Source organism: Rosa chinensis, chromosome 5, assembly GCF_002994745.2.
Source record: "Rosa chinensis cultivar Old Blush chromosome 5, RchiOBHm-V2, whole genome shotgun sequence".
Lineage (NCBI taxonomy): Eukaryota > Viridiplantae > Streptophyta > Magnoliopsida > Rosales > Rosaceae > Rosa > Rosa chinensis.
The window spans coordinates 400,596-416,540 of NC_037092.1; the positions used below are offsets into that span (position 1 = coordinate 400,596).

At 37.6% G+C, this 15,945-nt stretch overlaps 3 protein-coding genes and 1 long non-coding RNA gene across 10 annotated transcripts; 2 read left to right on the top strand and 2 right to left on the bottom strand.

Annotated features, from left to right (window-relative positions):
- The first annotated feature begins 1,139 nt into the window (after positions 1–1,139).
- On the top strand, positions 1,140–5,822 carry LOC112167513. Of its 4 annotated transcripts, none has more exons than XR_005800946.1 (6): positions 1,140–1,470; positions 1,536–1,613; positions 3,587–4,108; positions 4,979–5,143; positions 5,268–5,317; positions 5,519–5,822. It is a non-coding gene; the product is annotated as an uncharacterized LOC112167513 (long non-coding RNA). The 4 variants fall into 4 exon arrangements; XR_002923817.2 differs by having other exon boundaries at positions 1,141–1,613; positions 3,587–3,953; positions 4,040–4,108; XR_005800945.1 differs by having other exon boundaries at positions 1,141–1,470; positions 1,548–1,613.
- A 1,512-nt stretch (positions 5,823–7,334) lies between these two features.
- LOC121049449 lies at positions 7,335–10,152 on the bottom strand. Its single transcript, XM_040506885.1, has 2 exons — positions 7,956–10,152; positions 7,335–7,782 (listed from the first exon to the last, which is right to left on the bottom strand). The coding sequence occupies exons 1-2, from the start codon at positions 8,626–8,628 to the stop codon at positions 7,739–7,741; spliced, it is 717 nt and encodes a 238-aa protein (XP_040362819.1). The 5' UTR covers positions 8,629–10,152; the 3' UTR covers positions 7,335–7,738.
- Positions 10,153–11,695: 1,543 nt separating this feature from the next.
- On the top strand, positions 11,696–13,960 carry LOC112168030 (TPD1 protein homolog 1A). 4 transcript variants are annotated; one of them, XM_040506689.1, is made up of 4 exons: positions 11,696–11,822; positions 12,015–12,153; positions 12,626–12,781; positions 13,369–13,960. In XM_040506689.1, exons 2-4 carry the CDS (start codon positions 12,033–12,035, stop codon positions 13,785–13,787), a joined length of 696 nt encoding a protein of 231 aa, XP_040362623.1. In that variant the 5' UTR covers positions 11,696–11,822; positions 12,015–12,032; the 3' UTR covers positions 13,788–13,960. The 4 variants fall into 4 exon arrangements, with proteins under 4 accessions (XP_040362623.1, XP_024160915.1, XP_040362625.1 ...); XM_024305147.2 differs by having other exon boundaries at positions 11,737–11,856; XM_040506691.1 differs by having other exon boundaries at positions 11,737–11,856; positions 12,629–12,781.
- A 148-nt stretch (positions 13,961–14,108) lies between these two features.
- On the bottom strand, positions 14,109–14,981 carry LOC112166110. Its single transcript, XM_024302878.2, has one exon. It carries the CDS (start codon positions 14,865–14,867, stop codon positions 14,271–14,273), a length of 597 nt encoding a protein of 198 aa, XP_024158646.1. The 5' UTR covers positions 14,868–14,981; the 3' UTR covers positions 14,109–14,270.
- Between the last annotated feature and the right edge of the window lie 964 nt (positions 14,982–15,945).

The following is a 15,945-nucleotide window of genomic DNA, read 5'->3' on the forward strand; positions in this document are numbered from 1 at the left end:
GTGTGACCCAGGAACAATTTTGTTGTGACTACCTGGATGGTAACAGCAGCTATTGGGCTAGAAGATAACAACAGCGATTGGGGTTAGATGATAACGACAGCGATCGGAGTTGATTTCACGAGAACAGAACTTATAGGTAGATATGGTGTGGGAGCTAGATGCCTTAGAGTTTAGCAGAAAGAGAGAGAGAGTTCCAGCAATGGCATGATTTCTGGGTTTTGGGTTAAGGTTGATTGGGATGAATTGATGGATAGGGATTTAGAGATAGAGCTTGATCTCTTGCTTGCACTAGGCCAATAACCTCAACATACAACAGTTTTTACACAACGAAAAAAAAAAGATGTTGTGTGATGATGGAAAGTCAATCATACAACACGATTAAGAACCTCACGTTGTAGAAGACCATAAAATTTTTGATGTTTTTATGTAGAAGGTGATTGCACAACACTGATAAGAATATTTTGTTGTGTGAATGATAAAAAAAATAGCGGCAGATTTCCCTCCTACCTTCACTCAAATTTGGCTCCAAATTCTACCTCACATGCACTAATTTTTACTACATAGTACAACAGTTTGCTTGTTTCTGTTGTATGAGTGTAACTTGTAAAATGTCATACAACAGTGTTTAGCCTTGTGTTGTCCAAGTGAGGGAAATGTAGGCGGCAAGATTTGTATGTGCCCCAAAATGACAAAATTTTGCTTGAAATGTTGGTTACTTGTGTGATAATTTTAGGTTCTTACAACGTAATGATATATTTATGTTGTCTGAATGAGTAAGGATAAGCATCTACGCAAAAACTGATTTTGTGATTGTACATAGGCGGGAGTTTTCCCTCTCAGACTCTCAACTCAAATTTTATATGTAGATAATCCGACAACAGAATTTGATCTATCTGTTGTATGAGTCATGAGTAAAAAAAATAAAAAAATAAAAAAATCTATATGCGTCCCAGAAGAAAGAGAGAGAGAAGCACAATATTCATTTTTCGTCTTCGACACTTCGTCAAAATATAGCAAAACTTCTTCTCATCCCTCCTGTCTCACTCTCGTCTTCTCTTCATTCTCTTCTCTCCTAGAAATCTCAACTATATCCTTCAACATCGCGCTTTGGGAATTTCTCTCTCTCCAGAGCCCAGTCCTCATTGTCCCTAATTTCACTTCTCTCTCTGTAAATCAACCCTAAATCTTCCATCTCTAAACCCTCAATGGATCCGACACCTTCTTCTACCAAATCCAATCACAGCCACCAAAACCTAACCAAAACCCCATAACCCAGCCATCAACTCCAGTTCTTAAAAGCCTACCCGTCACCAAACCCCGAGTCAACCCTAAAAGAATCTCCGTCGGAGCACCCGGACGAATTCTTCGCTCGAATCCAAGACTAGAAGCTAAAGAAGAAGGCCTCCACGTTCCTCTTGGCCCCAATTGATGCCTCTAGAGAGAGCCTCCTCACGGCTCATCGATTACTCAGTACGTCTCTTTCTCGAAATGGATTAATTTGGTTGTTTGTTTTGACAGTGGATGGTACGAATCAGTGTTGTTATCAGGTATTGCGCTGTGGAAGACCGGAGTTCATTCGTTGCTTTTCAAGCCAATACCAGTGTTGTTATCAGGTATATTGTTCATATCCCAAGTTTCTTCCTTACAATTTCAATTTCAATTTCTGTATTAACGGGTTCTATATTATCTTCTTTGCAACTTTGTATGATTTCTAATTATTTTCTGACAGTATGTTAGGAGATTAGTTGGATATAGTATGTTTGGGATATTTCATAAGTCATCGAATACATGCCTTGTGTTGGGATGCCCTATACACCTATTGTTTTTCAGCTTTTCACAAAGTTAAGTATGCGTATGTGCCATTGTTGATGTCTCTCTGACAAGTTAACCCAAATTTTATCATTAGTTCAAAAATTCTCACCAGAGGTATTGGTTAGTTCAGTTTAGGGCATGCATATTCCTTTCTTTCTGGAGTTTTTGAAATAAATGGCCCTTTTTCTTTTGGTAATCTTGTAAGACCTACAACCCTCAGCAAAGCATGATTGTATTTCTACTCTTTTAATATAATCTATTACATATGGAAGTGAAGATATAGTATAACCGATTCCTAATGAATCTTAGTCAGAGGACAAATTAAGTGGCATTTAGATTTACATGTAAATACTGTTATTGTCATATCAATTGCTTCAAGTTATAATACAACCCTTTAGTCCCTTCTCCATGGTTATAACTTGAAATTATATAACCTGGAATGTAGTAATCAGATTCACATCAAGATTATATAATTTCATCTTAAGCTGTGTATAAATGCTGCTGGCCTATATATATATATATATATATATATTAACACAAGTGCTAAATTTGTTAATGTTCTGCTGGCTCTTTTTATTTCTAACTTTGAAGTATAGTTTCTGATGATAAGCAGATTGGTTTGGTTAATATATACATATAAAGAATGAATGTGGTTAATAAGACTACTTGGTGTGGTTTGCAGCTTGGTCTGAGATGCAGAACATGACGTTGCCAGGTTAAAGGCTGCATGCAGGTCATTCCTAACACCTATTGTCTATGAAACTGATACTTATACTACATGTCTATGGTTGTTGCACTAAAATCGAACTTTCTTCTATTCCAAAATTGGAATGCAGATAATCATAGTGTGCATGTCTTGACACGTTCTAGATCAAAGGCTGAGTTAATTGTTCCGGGTAAGAAGGTATTGCCTACTTATAGTTAATTAAATCCAATTTTGCAAACTCTTGGAGTAACTACTCATTAGAGATAGGTTAATAGTTTGGAAGGATGCGAAATTGGTCTTACCCCTCCCAAGAAACCACAAAAAGCAATGGAAGAATACCTTTTCTTTTTCCTCTAAATTTGTTACAAACGGTTATAAATGTTCTAAATGTTCTAGTCCAACCCTCATATAGTGTGGTAAATACTACTTAATTAAGTTGAAGATTTCTGATTAATTTGCATCATATATGATGGTTTTTGAATTTTAGGATCACTGACCAAAGGCTATGGCAACTTAGAGAAGTTACGATTATGTTTTCCTTCCAGTACTCAATGGTCATTGAGCCTACTACTAATATGTTTCCCTTCCAAACAGTATGTGTTATTGTTTCATGCTTGACATGACATCTTTGGTTCTGTTTCTCATTAGTGTTAGTATAGAGCTTGGTTGTTCCTTAAGTTACTGGTTCTGGTAATTTCTGTTGCTCTCATATATGTCCTCATTGGGTTCAGTTTTGTGGGTGTACATGTTAGTGTCAGTGCATAGAGTTGAATTGCGCTTGATATGCATTCTGGAGTTGCTTACTAATAGCTTAAGGCTTTAGGCTTGGAAGGATCATAGACGAGTAACACAAACAATTTTCGATTGGAATTGGAATGTTGCTAATCTACCACACTATTATATAAGTACACAAATTAAAATTAACACCAAATTTAACTTCCAGAAAACTCTTGGTTTCTTTGTTAAATGTCACTGCTTTTATTTTCTGGTAATATGAATCTAGTCTTGTCTGTACCTTCTTTTTAGATAATTTGGTTACATACATGAATGTTTTCTTGCTATTTGTAGTCGGGAACTTTCCAGGAATCGTAATTGCAGAGGAGCCAGAGTGGAAAGATAGCATTCGAGGTTCAATTGGTGTTGTAAATATGGCTGGAATGCCCATTAGTACAAGATGGACTTCTGTGGTTTACTACCTTTACCTTTCTTTTGGTTATCCTACCTGTCTTTTTACAGTAAGTAGTGACAATATGAAAAGAAGTTCTCGATAACTCTTGTTTTGTTACTTTATAGTAAGCATACATCAAGTACTCATTACAGATATAGAGATGGTAAAAGAAATTAGCCTGCGTACATCTTTGAGCTTGGGGATTTCCTTTTATCTAGCTAAGGACCGCTAGCCACTATTCGACCAAGGCATTCTAGCTTCAAATGGGTCAGTTTGGTCTTACCAGTGGAAGATTTTTAGCTTTGCATCACATCTGCCTTGTTTTTATTTTTCTCTGACTTTGGGATCCATAGTATGGTAGGCCTCATGTGAGCTGTACCCGTCCCAAGCCTCCCAGAAAGGTCCCCAAGTCACCTCATAAGGTAATTTTTTTCCCAGATCTTTTACCTTTTTACTTTCGTGTTATGAATCTGTGCATAGATTTGTGGAGAAAACCCATTAGGATTCACTAGGAATGCAAATAAGTTAATTTGTTTGTGTATATGAAGATCAAAGTAGCTGAATCCAAGGATCAAGTTTGTTCCTTTTGCACATTTTTATGGTGGAAACCCATTAGGAGTCACAAGGAATGAAAATAAGTTATTCTATTAGTTGAGCAAAGTAGCTAAATTAGCTGAATCTGAGGGTATAGTCATGTCTTTTTAGATGTAGTATCTGAGGAAACACACAGAGGGCAAGTAGTTTTGATTTGATTGCTCTTGAGTGGTTTTGTTTTCAGTTTGGGATTTTCGTCAATTGGGCTTGTGCTTATTTTTTTTAATACTATCAAGCAATTGGCAAGGGATTTGTAGTCCGGCATACTAAGTTTACAGAGAATTACAGGCTTTACTTCCGCAGTCATTTTATCCAAGGGTGTGATTCCTGTTCTTTCTCTTCGCTCTTCTCTTTTTGACAAGTTGCACTATATAATGGTGAATTATGAAATTCTATATTGCTATAGCATCTGGGAAGGTTGGGAAGTAATAAAATTTGGCAGATATGTTGGGATATTTCTAATTTTTTACTTGCAAGTTAATTTATTCAAGTATAATCTCCCAGCAATGTTGTTTCACAACATAGACATGGTCAATTATCATGTGCAGTTTAGTGATATATCAAGAGATAATGCATTAAAAAAAAGGTATAATCCATATTTTTCTCTGTTAGCAAAGAAATATGTGCTTCCTATAAAAGAAAATTGATTTGGAGGTTTTGTATGTGTACTGATCATTTATTTTCCTTCTGGTTTGCAGGTTGGAAGTAGTTCTTTTGTTCATAGTGTACCTTGCTTATGGATATGATGATGGCAGTGCTCTATCATACATTCTTCTTACAATGACCAGTTGGTTCATGGCACTTTCTTGGCTTTTTGCTCCCTATTTGTTCAACCCATGCCCATCTGGGTTTGAGTGGCAGAAGTAAGTGTCTTAAGAGGATTCCTATCATTTTAAGGGTTTCAAAAGAATCCCATTTTGGGCAGTTTGGTAATCAAATCTGGGAGTTAACACTGAGTACTAATGGAATTGATATATTTGTCTCAAGCTGAAAGATTGGTGGGCATTTGGGTGGAGTTTGCTTAGTCTACATTACGTGTAAGTGATCTTCATCTTAGTTGGTGTTTGCTTTTCAATTACTGATCTTGGTTTACTGAATAGCTCCATGTATTTCTATATCTATAATTAAGCGTACATATATATAAAATTTTACTCATTAGTTAATGATTCATTGTACTTAAAGGTAGTTCAATTCTGCTCTTTTGTTTGACTCTAAAGTTAGATGTTTACGGTGTGCAGGAAATTAAAAGAACTTTTTGTTTCTGGGGAGCGCAAATGTTTCCAAAGATTGATTGGAATACTATTGCAGTTGAGATTATTGATTTGCTGGGTATTTGAAAACAGAGAGATAAAGTCATTTATATGAGATATTGAAAGCCTGGATGAAGTGAAGAAGAGGTTCAAGGAAGAGTAGTTGTTCAGCCTTTAGTGATATTGTTCTCAATGTTGTTCTTGTGTTTTAATGTATGAATGATTGAAAAATACTATGTTTATGGTACATTTGATGCTTTAATGTATGGATTGGAGTACTTGAATTGATGAATTGCATTCAGATTTCTTTCTAATATGGATCGATACTATTATTTAGATAACAATGGAGTATTAATTATGCAAAATTCGGATTATTACATAATAATCAAGCAACAATTCACACAACAGACTTCTTATAACACCAAAATTTAGTTGTGTGAAATTAAATCATACAACAGTCATAGTCTAAAAACTGAAGTGGGAGGAGCGATTACACAACAGTAAAATTCAAAGGCATGTTGTCTGACGAGCTTAACCAACAACAGTTTGAAAACAAGTTTTGTTGTCTGAAGCATGCACTTGCCACGCATAGCATGGCTGCGCAGCAGCTCTGCCTAGAATCTGTCGAGGGAAGGCACAACACTTATAACAAAAATATGTTGACTGTTTTTATGTCATACAACGGTGCAGCACCGTTGTGTGATTTTTCATCACACAACGCTCCGATACACAACGGAGATCGTCCAAATCACACAACGATTTTGGTCCGTTGTCTGTTAGCTTTTTTGGCCTAGTGTTGATGTTTCTGGGTTGTTGTGGCTTGGTTTCCAACAGCAGTGAACCCGCCTTTTATAGCGAAGGTGGGCGAAGAAGATCGGTGATAAGGACCAAGGGTTCTGAGGGAGTATTCTCAATATTAGGAAGATGATTCCCAAGCTTTCAAGTTTTGTTTTCCCCATGGAACTAAATGGGTGAAAGCTTGTTTAGGCTATGAGGGTGAAGGTCGGTGGTGTAAGCATAGGGTGGTGAAGATCCCAGATTTTGTGCTGCTGTGATCTTTGAGGGATCCTAATCCCTTATTTCCTGCTATTGTAAATTGAAATCACAAAGTTTGAGGGCTATTGGAAATTGAATCAAAAAGCCTCTCCATGGATTCTGGGTTTTTGCCAAAAATGGTGAAGCATCAATCCCAGCAGCAATTTTGGATAGAACGACATTCTGGTTTGGGAAGAAGATGGTTTCAACTGGCTTGGGCTAGAGGCTGCTGTAATGGGCTTTTGGTAAGGAGGAAATTCTAATGGGTTTTGAGTTTTGCTGGGCCTGTTTTCATCTCTCTACTAGCCCATGTTAAGATTTTGGTCCATCAAGCGTGAATTTTGGTTCCCAAGTCCAAGATTATCGATGGGCCTTATCGTAATAATGGGCCTCACAGGATCCGTTACCTTCCACACCACATCCCGCCGTATAAGCCCCAAACGTAGCTTGGGCCTACGTGTATTGCGTGGTAATTAAGCGTGTCGGCTGCTTTGAAGAGGCACGTTAGTTGTTTGAGAATTTGGGCTTGTTGTATATTTTGCTAACTAGAAGGCTTCCTTTTGGCATGAGATGGGCTTGTTTGAAGGCCTAACTAGGTTATGAGGTCGATGACTCACCTGTCACTTATTAAATTTGAACTTGTGAAAATTTGGGTGTCAACAGAAGTTATGAAAGGCTTTACTGTTAAACTCTCCTCTCCCATCAGTTTGAAGTATCTTAACTGTAGAATCAAACTGTGTTTGCGCAAAAGTATAGAATTGCACAAACTTGGCGAGAACCTCAGATTTAATGAACAGTGGAAAAATCCACACAAACTTTGTACAATCGTCAATGAATGTCACATAGTATCTATAACCTTCTATATACTGATTTGGTGCAGATCCCCATACATCATAATGTATTTTGTGAAAAGGTACAGTACAATGTGACTCAGACTTTGGAAATGACAGTCTATGCATCTTGCCTTCTAAGCAAAATGAACACACATGACTAGGAGCTGAACTAGGTGGTTTTATTTGAGAGCTAGTGAGCATCTTGATCATCACAGGTTCAGAAGGATGGCCTACTCGTTAGTGCCAAACAGAAGGAGATGTAGCTGATCCAACCAAAGCAGTATGAGACAGTTGGTTTATTGCTGAAAGTTGTGGTGTCTTGAAGAGAAGCAATCTTTCTTCACTGCTCTTTCCTTGGTAGAGAATTGTCTTTGTTGCCTTGTCCTGCACAACAATATTATTCTCATCAAGAGTGATGAAGCACCTACTATCTCTGCATAGCTTTGTAAACGACAACAAATTCATAGTTAGACTAGGAACATGAAGAACTTGATTCAGTTTGAAAACATGATCTGCAGGTTTAATGTAGCAAGCACCAGTATGAGACACATCCAAACCTGCCCCATTCCCAATAGTGATCTTGTTATCTGCAGTATATGGTTGAGCAATGGTCAAGTTTCTCATATCAGAAGTCATGTGGTGAGTGGCACCAGAATCTCCTATCCACACTTCAGTGTTGCTTGAAGAACCACCTGTACCAGAAGTTGAGGCTCCAGGACTTGGATAAAAACCACCAGGGAAATGAGATGTAGAAGTATCATTGGACAACAAGTATCCCATATGAGGCTGCGGAAAAACCCCACTATCGTTTCCATTATTCTGTGCAATCAATGCTGAAAGAGATGCAGGAGGTTCAGAACCTTGATAGTCAAAGTTAGTCCTGTGAGAATAGTTCAAAGCAACATGACCCTTCAGACCACAAATCTGACAGGTAGGAATAGACAGTGATGGATGTCCAGCAGGAACATCAGTTCTATAGAAGCAATTAGCGGCAGTATGGCCTTTCTTCGAGCATATTTGACATTCAGGAGATAGTCCACTGTTGAGGCTTGAGGACTGCACTTGAGTGCCTTGTTGAGGTTTGTAATCAGGATTCTGATAGCATGTAATAGTAAGATGTCCATGTTTTCCACAAATCTGACATTTATGGACCTTTGAAGCATGCATCCACAGTATGACCCTTTTTGCCACATACTTGACACTTAACACCAGCTCCACTGTTTCTTCCATCCTTCATTTTCCCCCCATTTCTATTATTCCAAGAGCTGTTCTCATGTCCTGCATTCCTTGGTTCTTCTCCACGAGCTATCATAGCACTCATGGTAGGATTAAGCAAGAAGCTTCCTTCAATGCGTCTTTCTACTGCAAGCAACTGTGATCTTAAATCACGAAGTGTGATCTGTGTTTCTCTGCTTTCAATAACTAGAGTATTCTTTAGGAAGACCATTCAATATCACAATGATAATATCCTCTTCTGGAACACTTACTCCAACAGACAAAAGTTGATCACGAGCATTTTTGACTTTCTGCAGATACCTTTCAATAGACTCACCACCTTTAATTCCTCATGGTTTGTAACTTAGTCTTGAGTTGCATAATGCCCACTCTTGAGGCAGCAAAAAAACGTTCTTGAAGAGCAAGCTAGGCCTGTCTTGATGTTCTGCAACCAATGATCACATCTACAATATCCTCATCTAAAGTAGCCATAAGCAAACTCATGAGAGCCATATCAGTTTGTTTCCAATCTTTATAAGCAGATGTTTCTTCACTAGTGACTTCACCTTCAGTAGTGAGCACATAGCAAGGATGAGGTATTTCTGTACCATCATAATAACCAAAGAGTCCATTTCCAGCAAGAGTTGATTGAAACTGGAAGCTCCACTTGATAAAATTTCTTTCACCAAGTCGAATGGTAATGACACTCATCAATGAGTGTACATCAGCATGAGTAAGTTCAGAGGTGCATTGAGATGCCATGACCATGACTATACTTTCAGAAAGCTCACTTCTTCCAAAGAAAATTATGACCAGTGATTAGCACAATGATCTTCTTGAAACAATATCAAGATTTCTCTTATACAGGTAACCTAATCTTGTATGATGCTCGATTTTCTCATAACTATGCTCAGAATTTTGTTCATATTGAGAAAGATCAACACTTAACCTAATCTTGTATGATGCTCAATTTTCTTATAACTATGCTCAGAATTTTGTTCATATTGACAAAGATCAACACTTCACAGCCTAATTTTACTCAAGTCTTCACTTTATCATACTCTAGTTTTGTTTTTCACAACTAATCACAATGCACAGCTCAATTGATATAATCACAAAGATGTTTGCTCCAGGAAACAGCTAGTTCATATTTTGTGGCTCCAGAATATAAAGCAAGAACGCAGATCTGACAAATTGTGAGGCAAAAACAAGTGCGATTCACCTGAAAATTCAATCGAACACTTGAGATGCAGAGACGAAGGTCTTCACAAAGCACTATACTTGATTCGAGCTCCGATGATCTCCAAAGTTTTCAATTAACTAGATCTGAGAGTAAGACATGAACAGAGTACGTCCTTTCTTGATTAAGAGATGCGGAAGCAAGGTTCACAGGTCTAGGATCTATACATGCTCTGATACCATGATAGCCATGGTAGTCTAGATGACCCCTAGGGTTTTGTAGAAAGGAAAAAACAAAGACGGAGAAGACGAAGGTACAGAGAGTATTTGAGAGAGAAATTACTAACAGAATTTGTTAAAGTTGTTGAAGTTTGCATTCTATCTGAACCAAGCAATCGTACAGCTATTTATACCACATGAGGCTAACTAACCATGCTAATTAACTAGACTAACTAATTAAGAAGAGCTAATTAACTAGCTAAGCATGCAGCTGCCATCAGCTGCCACGTGTTACAATTAATCTCACTCAACAGTTGCACGGTATTACGTGATCGGTTAATGGCCGTTCGAGTAACTTGGAATCGATCAATGGCTTCATTACTAAAGCCATACATGCTCCTTTTGGCGGCTGTATCATCCTTCGTTTCTTGTATCTTTATTTTTACCATCTCATCAATCTCATATCTCAAATCCTGGCCCAGCCTAGCTAGCTAATTAGCCTTTTCAAGAAAACATTTTTGAATCTCTTAATTTCTGTCTCTTGACATACTCGATCCTATTAAATCTAGGTTTTTTCCTTTTTCTTTTGCTAAAGGTTGTCATTGGCTTTGCACATGCATGTTCCCTTTCTGCATGTAATATACACAAAATAAAAGCTTAATTAGTGCAGCAAACTGTAACTAGTAGCTAGGTTGCAGGGGCTGGGCTTTTACTTTTCTTAACTCTATATAGCTAGTTAGTTCCCTCTCTTAATTAAAATCTTAATTACCATACATGCAAATTAATGATCGACGAATTAAACTTGCTTGCTCAGTTGCTGGCCTGCTGGGTGCTGCCTTATCCATCAGCTGCAAACTTTCTTGGGAAAACGTACAACTACTAAAGCTGACTGATGCAAGTGTGAGAACTGAGAAGCATTCAATTAATGTTGCTGCATTTTAGCTCACACATACAGTAAATGCCCAACTACTGCTTTGCTTAAAGTTTCCAGGATCAGTTAGTACTTAGTAGTGGTAATTACTGAGGACCTGGACTGCCAGGAGGTCAAGATTAATTAGGAACTTTGGTGCGACTCGATCGGAATATAGGGCGTAAAAAAGGGACGAAGAGAAGAGAAAAGTTGGATGAAATGTTTATACATGGCCGCATGCACGAACGATTCTGCGCGCAGGCAAAGCACCATGATCCGGTCAGCTGCATTTGTTAGCTAGACACTTAGACCTAATTAGCTAGGAAACTTTCCTAAAGCTATCTTTATTGGACTTCATTGCAAGTTTGCAACTTTGTCATCAATTTCATGAAGCTCTACATCAATCTCAATAATGAGTACCCTAAGCCTATAATTGTTTTATATATATATATAGCTTCTCTTAACGTATACAGATTTACTCCTAAAAACAAGAGGTGACGAAAGAAAACAAAATATCATAATTTGATGTTGTTCATAATTGATACACATGTAATCATAATAAGCTTAAGCTTAATTTTGTATTCTAATCACCTTTTCTTACTTTTATTTTCAAATCCAGCCGTGTGGACAATTGGAAAGGGACAGTCAACTAGTCAAAAACTCTGCATGCAGACTCTCAAAAGCTGGCAGTGGTAACTTTCGTAATAAATCGCATATAAATGGCTCATTGGGAATGAATGTAACCTCGAGCACTCCAATTCCCGTTATAAAGACTTGATCTTTCACTTTAGCAGTTCAGCTTCAGCTTGCTCGATCTCCCTTTAGCCGCGATCAGAGTCAGATCATCTGTTAGATTCACGTCTATTTAGCTATTTTCCTACACAGTGGCTCTAGCTAGTTAGTAAGATACTGTTTTTTGTTTGAAGTACCATAAGGTTAAATCTTCAAACTCGATATGTTTCTTCTTTATTTTCCTTCATGCGCGCATAGCTCTTTATGCATATCAGTTGGCTGGGTTTTTGTTTTAGCTTAATTTCTGACGATAGATACTTAAATATTTGCTGATGTGCGTGTATGTATATGTTTGAAGCAGATCGATCGGATAGAGGAGATGGCATCTGGGATCATCACGAGCTCAGGAGGAGTACTGAAAAGTGTGAACGGCAGATGGAGATCAGTTTGCATAGCTTCTTTGGCTCTCTGTTTCGTTTTTATGCTTCCTTTGCTCTTCGGTACACACATACATTCCTTCAGCAATTCCTCGATAGATCTGCTTTCTTTAATTCTCCGCTTGCTTTGCTAGTACATATATATATGGCTATATTTTGAGGACCATTAATTAATTGTTAAATATAATAGCGTGCTTCGTAGTGCAGACGCCGCTAATTTATGTGCCATTTCGACCCAACATAAAATATTTTGATTTAATTTCCGAGATGATCATTGACTGACCATGCATATATATGCATGCCTGAATGCTAGCTATCAGATATATATAATTATGTTTGTCATCCTTTTTTCACGAGTATTCATACATTTATGAACAAGCTGTAATAAGTACTAAAGTAGTTAAAATAAGGTCTTTAATTAAAATTTAAGCTCCTCCACGATCATGATTGACAAATTGATATTCTGTTGGCTTTATCTATTGTACGTACATTTTTCTGTGTTAATCAAAGGAAGATTTTAAAATTTATATGGCAGTAGTGGAGGACTTGTTTCACATGGGAGGAACTCAGGGTACTGCAGCAGCTGGGGAAATAGATGACATTAAGAGACTAGTGGTCTTTACCAAGAAAAACACCAACACTGCCGCCCTATTTGGACCTCGACCTGGTCGGAAGCTGTTGCAGTCATCTGGTAATGTAATAAATTAACTGATTTGAATTTGGTTTATCGATCGCATTCCTCCTCGATCCCTTCCCTAGCCTAGTCAGTCATAATTCTAAGTCATTATTTCACGTACCCCTCACCGGCCTCTATCTTCCTGACTAAGCTAGACAGCTAGCTAACTACTGCACGGTAGTCTGGCCTCAATATATGTTGCTTTAATTAATTTTCCCCTCTCGATCAGTCTTTTATCTGTTTCCAGCTGCATGCAAATTATATATGTACGTGGTTCATTAATCATTAGTACTCAAGCTATAGCTGCATGCCTGCATATATAGTACATAGGAGTACATAGTGGAAGACTGGAGGTTCAGACAAGATTGGGCCTTGTGTCCCAAGATTAATTTGTCAACTAGTTATTGAGCATCGATCTGGGCTAGCTTTGATGCAATGCAATCCAGTATTGATCATTTGGTTGGACCTTCCAGTAACCAACATATATATGATAAGATGTGGTCCAAAACTGCACATGGACTTGTCTCCAATCTAAATTGTTCTCTAGGCCTTTTGAGTGTATGAAAGTGTTCAATTCTGTTGTACTTTTTCATTAATTGCAGATGGAGATGGAGATGGAGATGGATCAGATGAAAATGGGGAAGGAGAAGGATCAGATGGAAATGGAAATGGAAATGGAGATGGATCAGATGGGGGTGACATGAATCCAGTTGGGAAAGCATGCTCAAAGGACGACATAACAATCTTCCAAGGGGAAACGGCTCCACTCCCAAGTGGAATTCCGGCTTACACAGTTCAGATCCTCAACACGTGCGTCTCAGGTTGCAGCATCTCTGACATTCACATCAACTGTGGATGGTTTAGCTCCGCCCGCCTTGTCAATCCTAAAGTCTTCAGGCGCATGGACTACAACGACTGCCTAGTCAATGATGGTCAGCCTCTTGGCCCTGGACAAACCCTCTCTTTCCAATATGCCAATAGCTTTCGTTACCCTCTCTCTGTTTCGTCTGTAGCTTGTTAGCCACTGAATTAACTAGTGCTTGCTACCGGATATATAATACCAGCTGTTAAGTAATGGTTATTGGTTCCTAGTTCCTTATTATGAGCATATGTAATGCTAGTTAAGCAGTCAAGTACGTACCTATGCACAAATGAATCACATGCTTTGTCATTTGTCAAAGCAGAGAATTTGTTAATCCCTAGCTAGCTACCTTTAATTTGTTTTCAAATCTTACATATATCTCTAGCAGTGATACATGCCAATTGTCATGTGCTACAATATAAATCATGTATGCAGAAAACCATGTCGAAACTTGGATAAGATAAGAGATATAAGCTCTGATTCCTCTGAATTAATAAGATAAGGAAGAAACTTGTACTGCTCTTAATTTGCTTCTATACAACTTCAATTGTAATATATAGAAGTAGACTTCATATCTATCTATAACTAGATGGATTCAAAAAGTACCTATTCTTCATCATCAGATTAAACTCATGGACATCATTAATATTGGTATTGATAATCAAAGTCTGTGGCACCAATCATGGCTGAAACGACTTGGGTAAGAATGAAGAAACTTCCACCTAAAATGACCAAGACGAGAACTGCAGAGATGGGATTCTTCAACAACTCGTATATAGGGAGGAAGACAGTGTAGAGAGCACCTGTACTCACTGTGAGAGCATACAGTGCATATCTCCTTACATTGTCCCAAAACTCTTCCATCAGTGGACCTTCTGGTCCCAAAGCCATTGCCTTTTGCTGATCATCAATCCCCATCAGCAGCATCGCAACTCCTACAGAAACAGCTCCCATTATCAAAAACCTGGATGATTGTAAGTTCCCATTATCAACTCGTGTAGGAATTTTGGATGACTTTTCAAGGCATTTGGGACTACTGGCTTTTCCAATGTTGCATTTTCTAGCAGGTAAAGATGCGGATGATATAGTTGGATATGAAGGAGGGTGTTTTTGTTGTGATGATGAGATGGGATTGAGAAACCGATATGAAGGATTTGATGAGGAGGTTGATTTTGCTAGAGTGGTAGCGGTGCATTTCAAGAGGTGTAATTGGGAGCTGCTCAGTGTGGACATTTTCATATTGTTCGTTCCAATATGATCCCCCAATTCCAGAGCTCAAAGATAGCTCAAAGCCTCGAAGGGTTTTCTCAGTACTGCTAGTCTATTTCTGTGCGTTCATTATTATCCTCTTGGGTTACAAATATGTGGACATGGTTGCATACTTGCATATCCATATCTTTTCTGTAGTCTATATATACAAGATAAGATGAGTTCTGATTCAGTGTGAAAGTTTTGTACCATCTATAATGCAACTGCAACGAATCTTTTGGCACTTTTTTGTGTGTGATAATTTTGGCACTCTATTTCACCAATTCTTCTTTGTACTCAATTCCTTATATACAGTTAAAAATTGAGTGCAAGTGGTAAAATAGAGTGCTAACGTAATTTTTTTTTCTGTGTGTGAAATTTACTTGTTTTTCAACTTTGAAAATTTATAAGAAAAAACTGAATTGAGATTTTTTGAGTTCCTTCAATTTAATAAGTGTTTAAATATTATAATTCAAGAGTGAGAAGATCTCAAATATTAAAAATACGTGATTTTTTCTATAATTCACAATTTTAAGTGAGAAATCAAATATTTGAATAATTTTCTTTTAAAAACAATACGAGTTCATTTCTGCAAAATTAGACATATTAAGGGTGATACCACCGCATGGTTGGACCTTTGTAGCCTCACTTGCTTATGTTTGGGCTAATCTTTTGCCGCATTTTTTGTTTTTAATGAATTTTCTTATTTCAGACTTTGAAAAATTGTAAAAAAAATTAATTTTCTAGTTCTGTCAGTGAGCAAAATATCATGATTTGAAAGTATAAATAAGAAAATATGATTTTCACCAAGAATCCGTGTGCTATAATCCATGATTTTGGTTAAAAAAAATAAAAACTCTGAACAATTTTTTTCTTTTTCTTTTTTCAAAAAAAAGGCGTAGAGGTAAGTTCGTATAGAATTAGCAATTAGGACATCGTTTCCGCGGGTCCGCCTCGCTCGTTTATGTATTTCAATCTAGTTCACAAAATGATAAACGACGACGTAGAGTGTAATAAGTACTGAGCACACGTGTCCAAAGAATCCCACTTAGTCAATGGGTCAAGTACC

Coding starts and splice junctions, on each gene's coding strand:
- LOC121049449 (XM_040506885.1), bottom strand. CDS start 8,628: ATGGAAGAAACAGTGGAGCTGGTGTTAAGTGTCAAGTATGTGGCAAAA. Junction 7,783..7,955: donor CACTATTGGGAATGGGGCAG/GTTTGGATGTGT, acceptor ATTGTTGTGCAG/GACAAGGCAACAAAGACAAT.
- LOC112166110 (XM_024302878.2), bottom strand. CDS start 14,867: ATGAAAATGTCCACACTGAGCAGCTCCCAATTACACCTCTTGAAATGC.
- LOC112168030 (XM_040506689.1), top strand. CDS start 12,033: ATGGCATCTGGGATCATCACGAGCTCAGGAGGAGTACTGAAAAGTGTG. Junction 12,154..12,625: donor TATGCTTCCTTTGCTCTTCG/GTACACACATAC, acceptor TTTATATGGCAG/TAGTGGAGGACTTGTTTCAC. Junction 12,782..13,368: donor GAAGCTGTTGCAGTCATCTG/GTAATGTAATAA, acceptor CATTAATTGCAG/ATGGAGATGGAGATGGAGAT.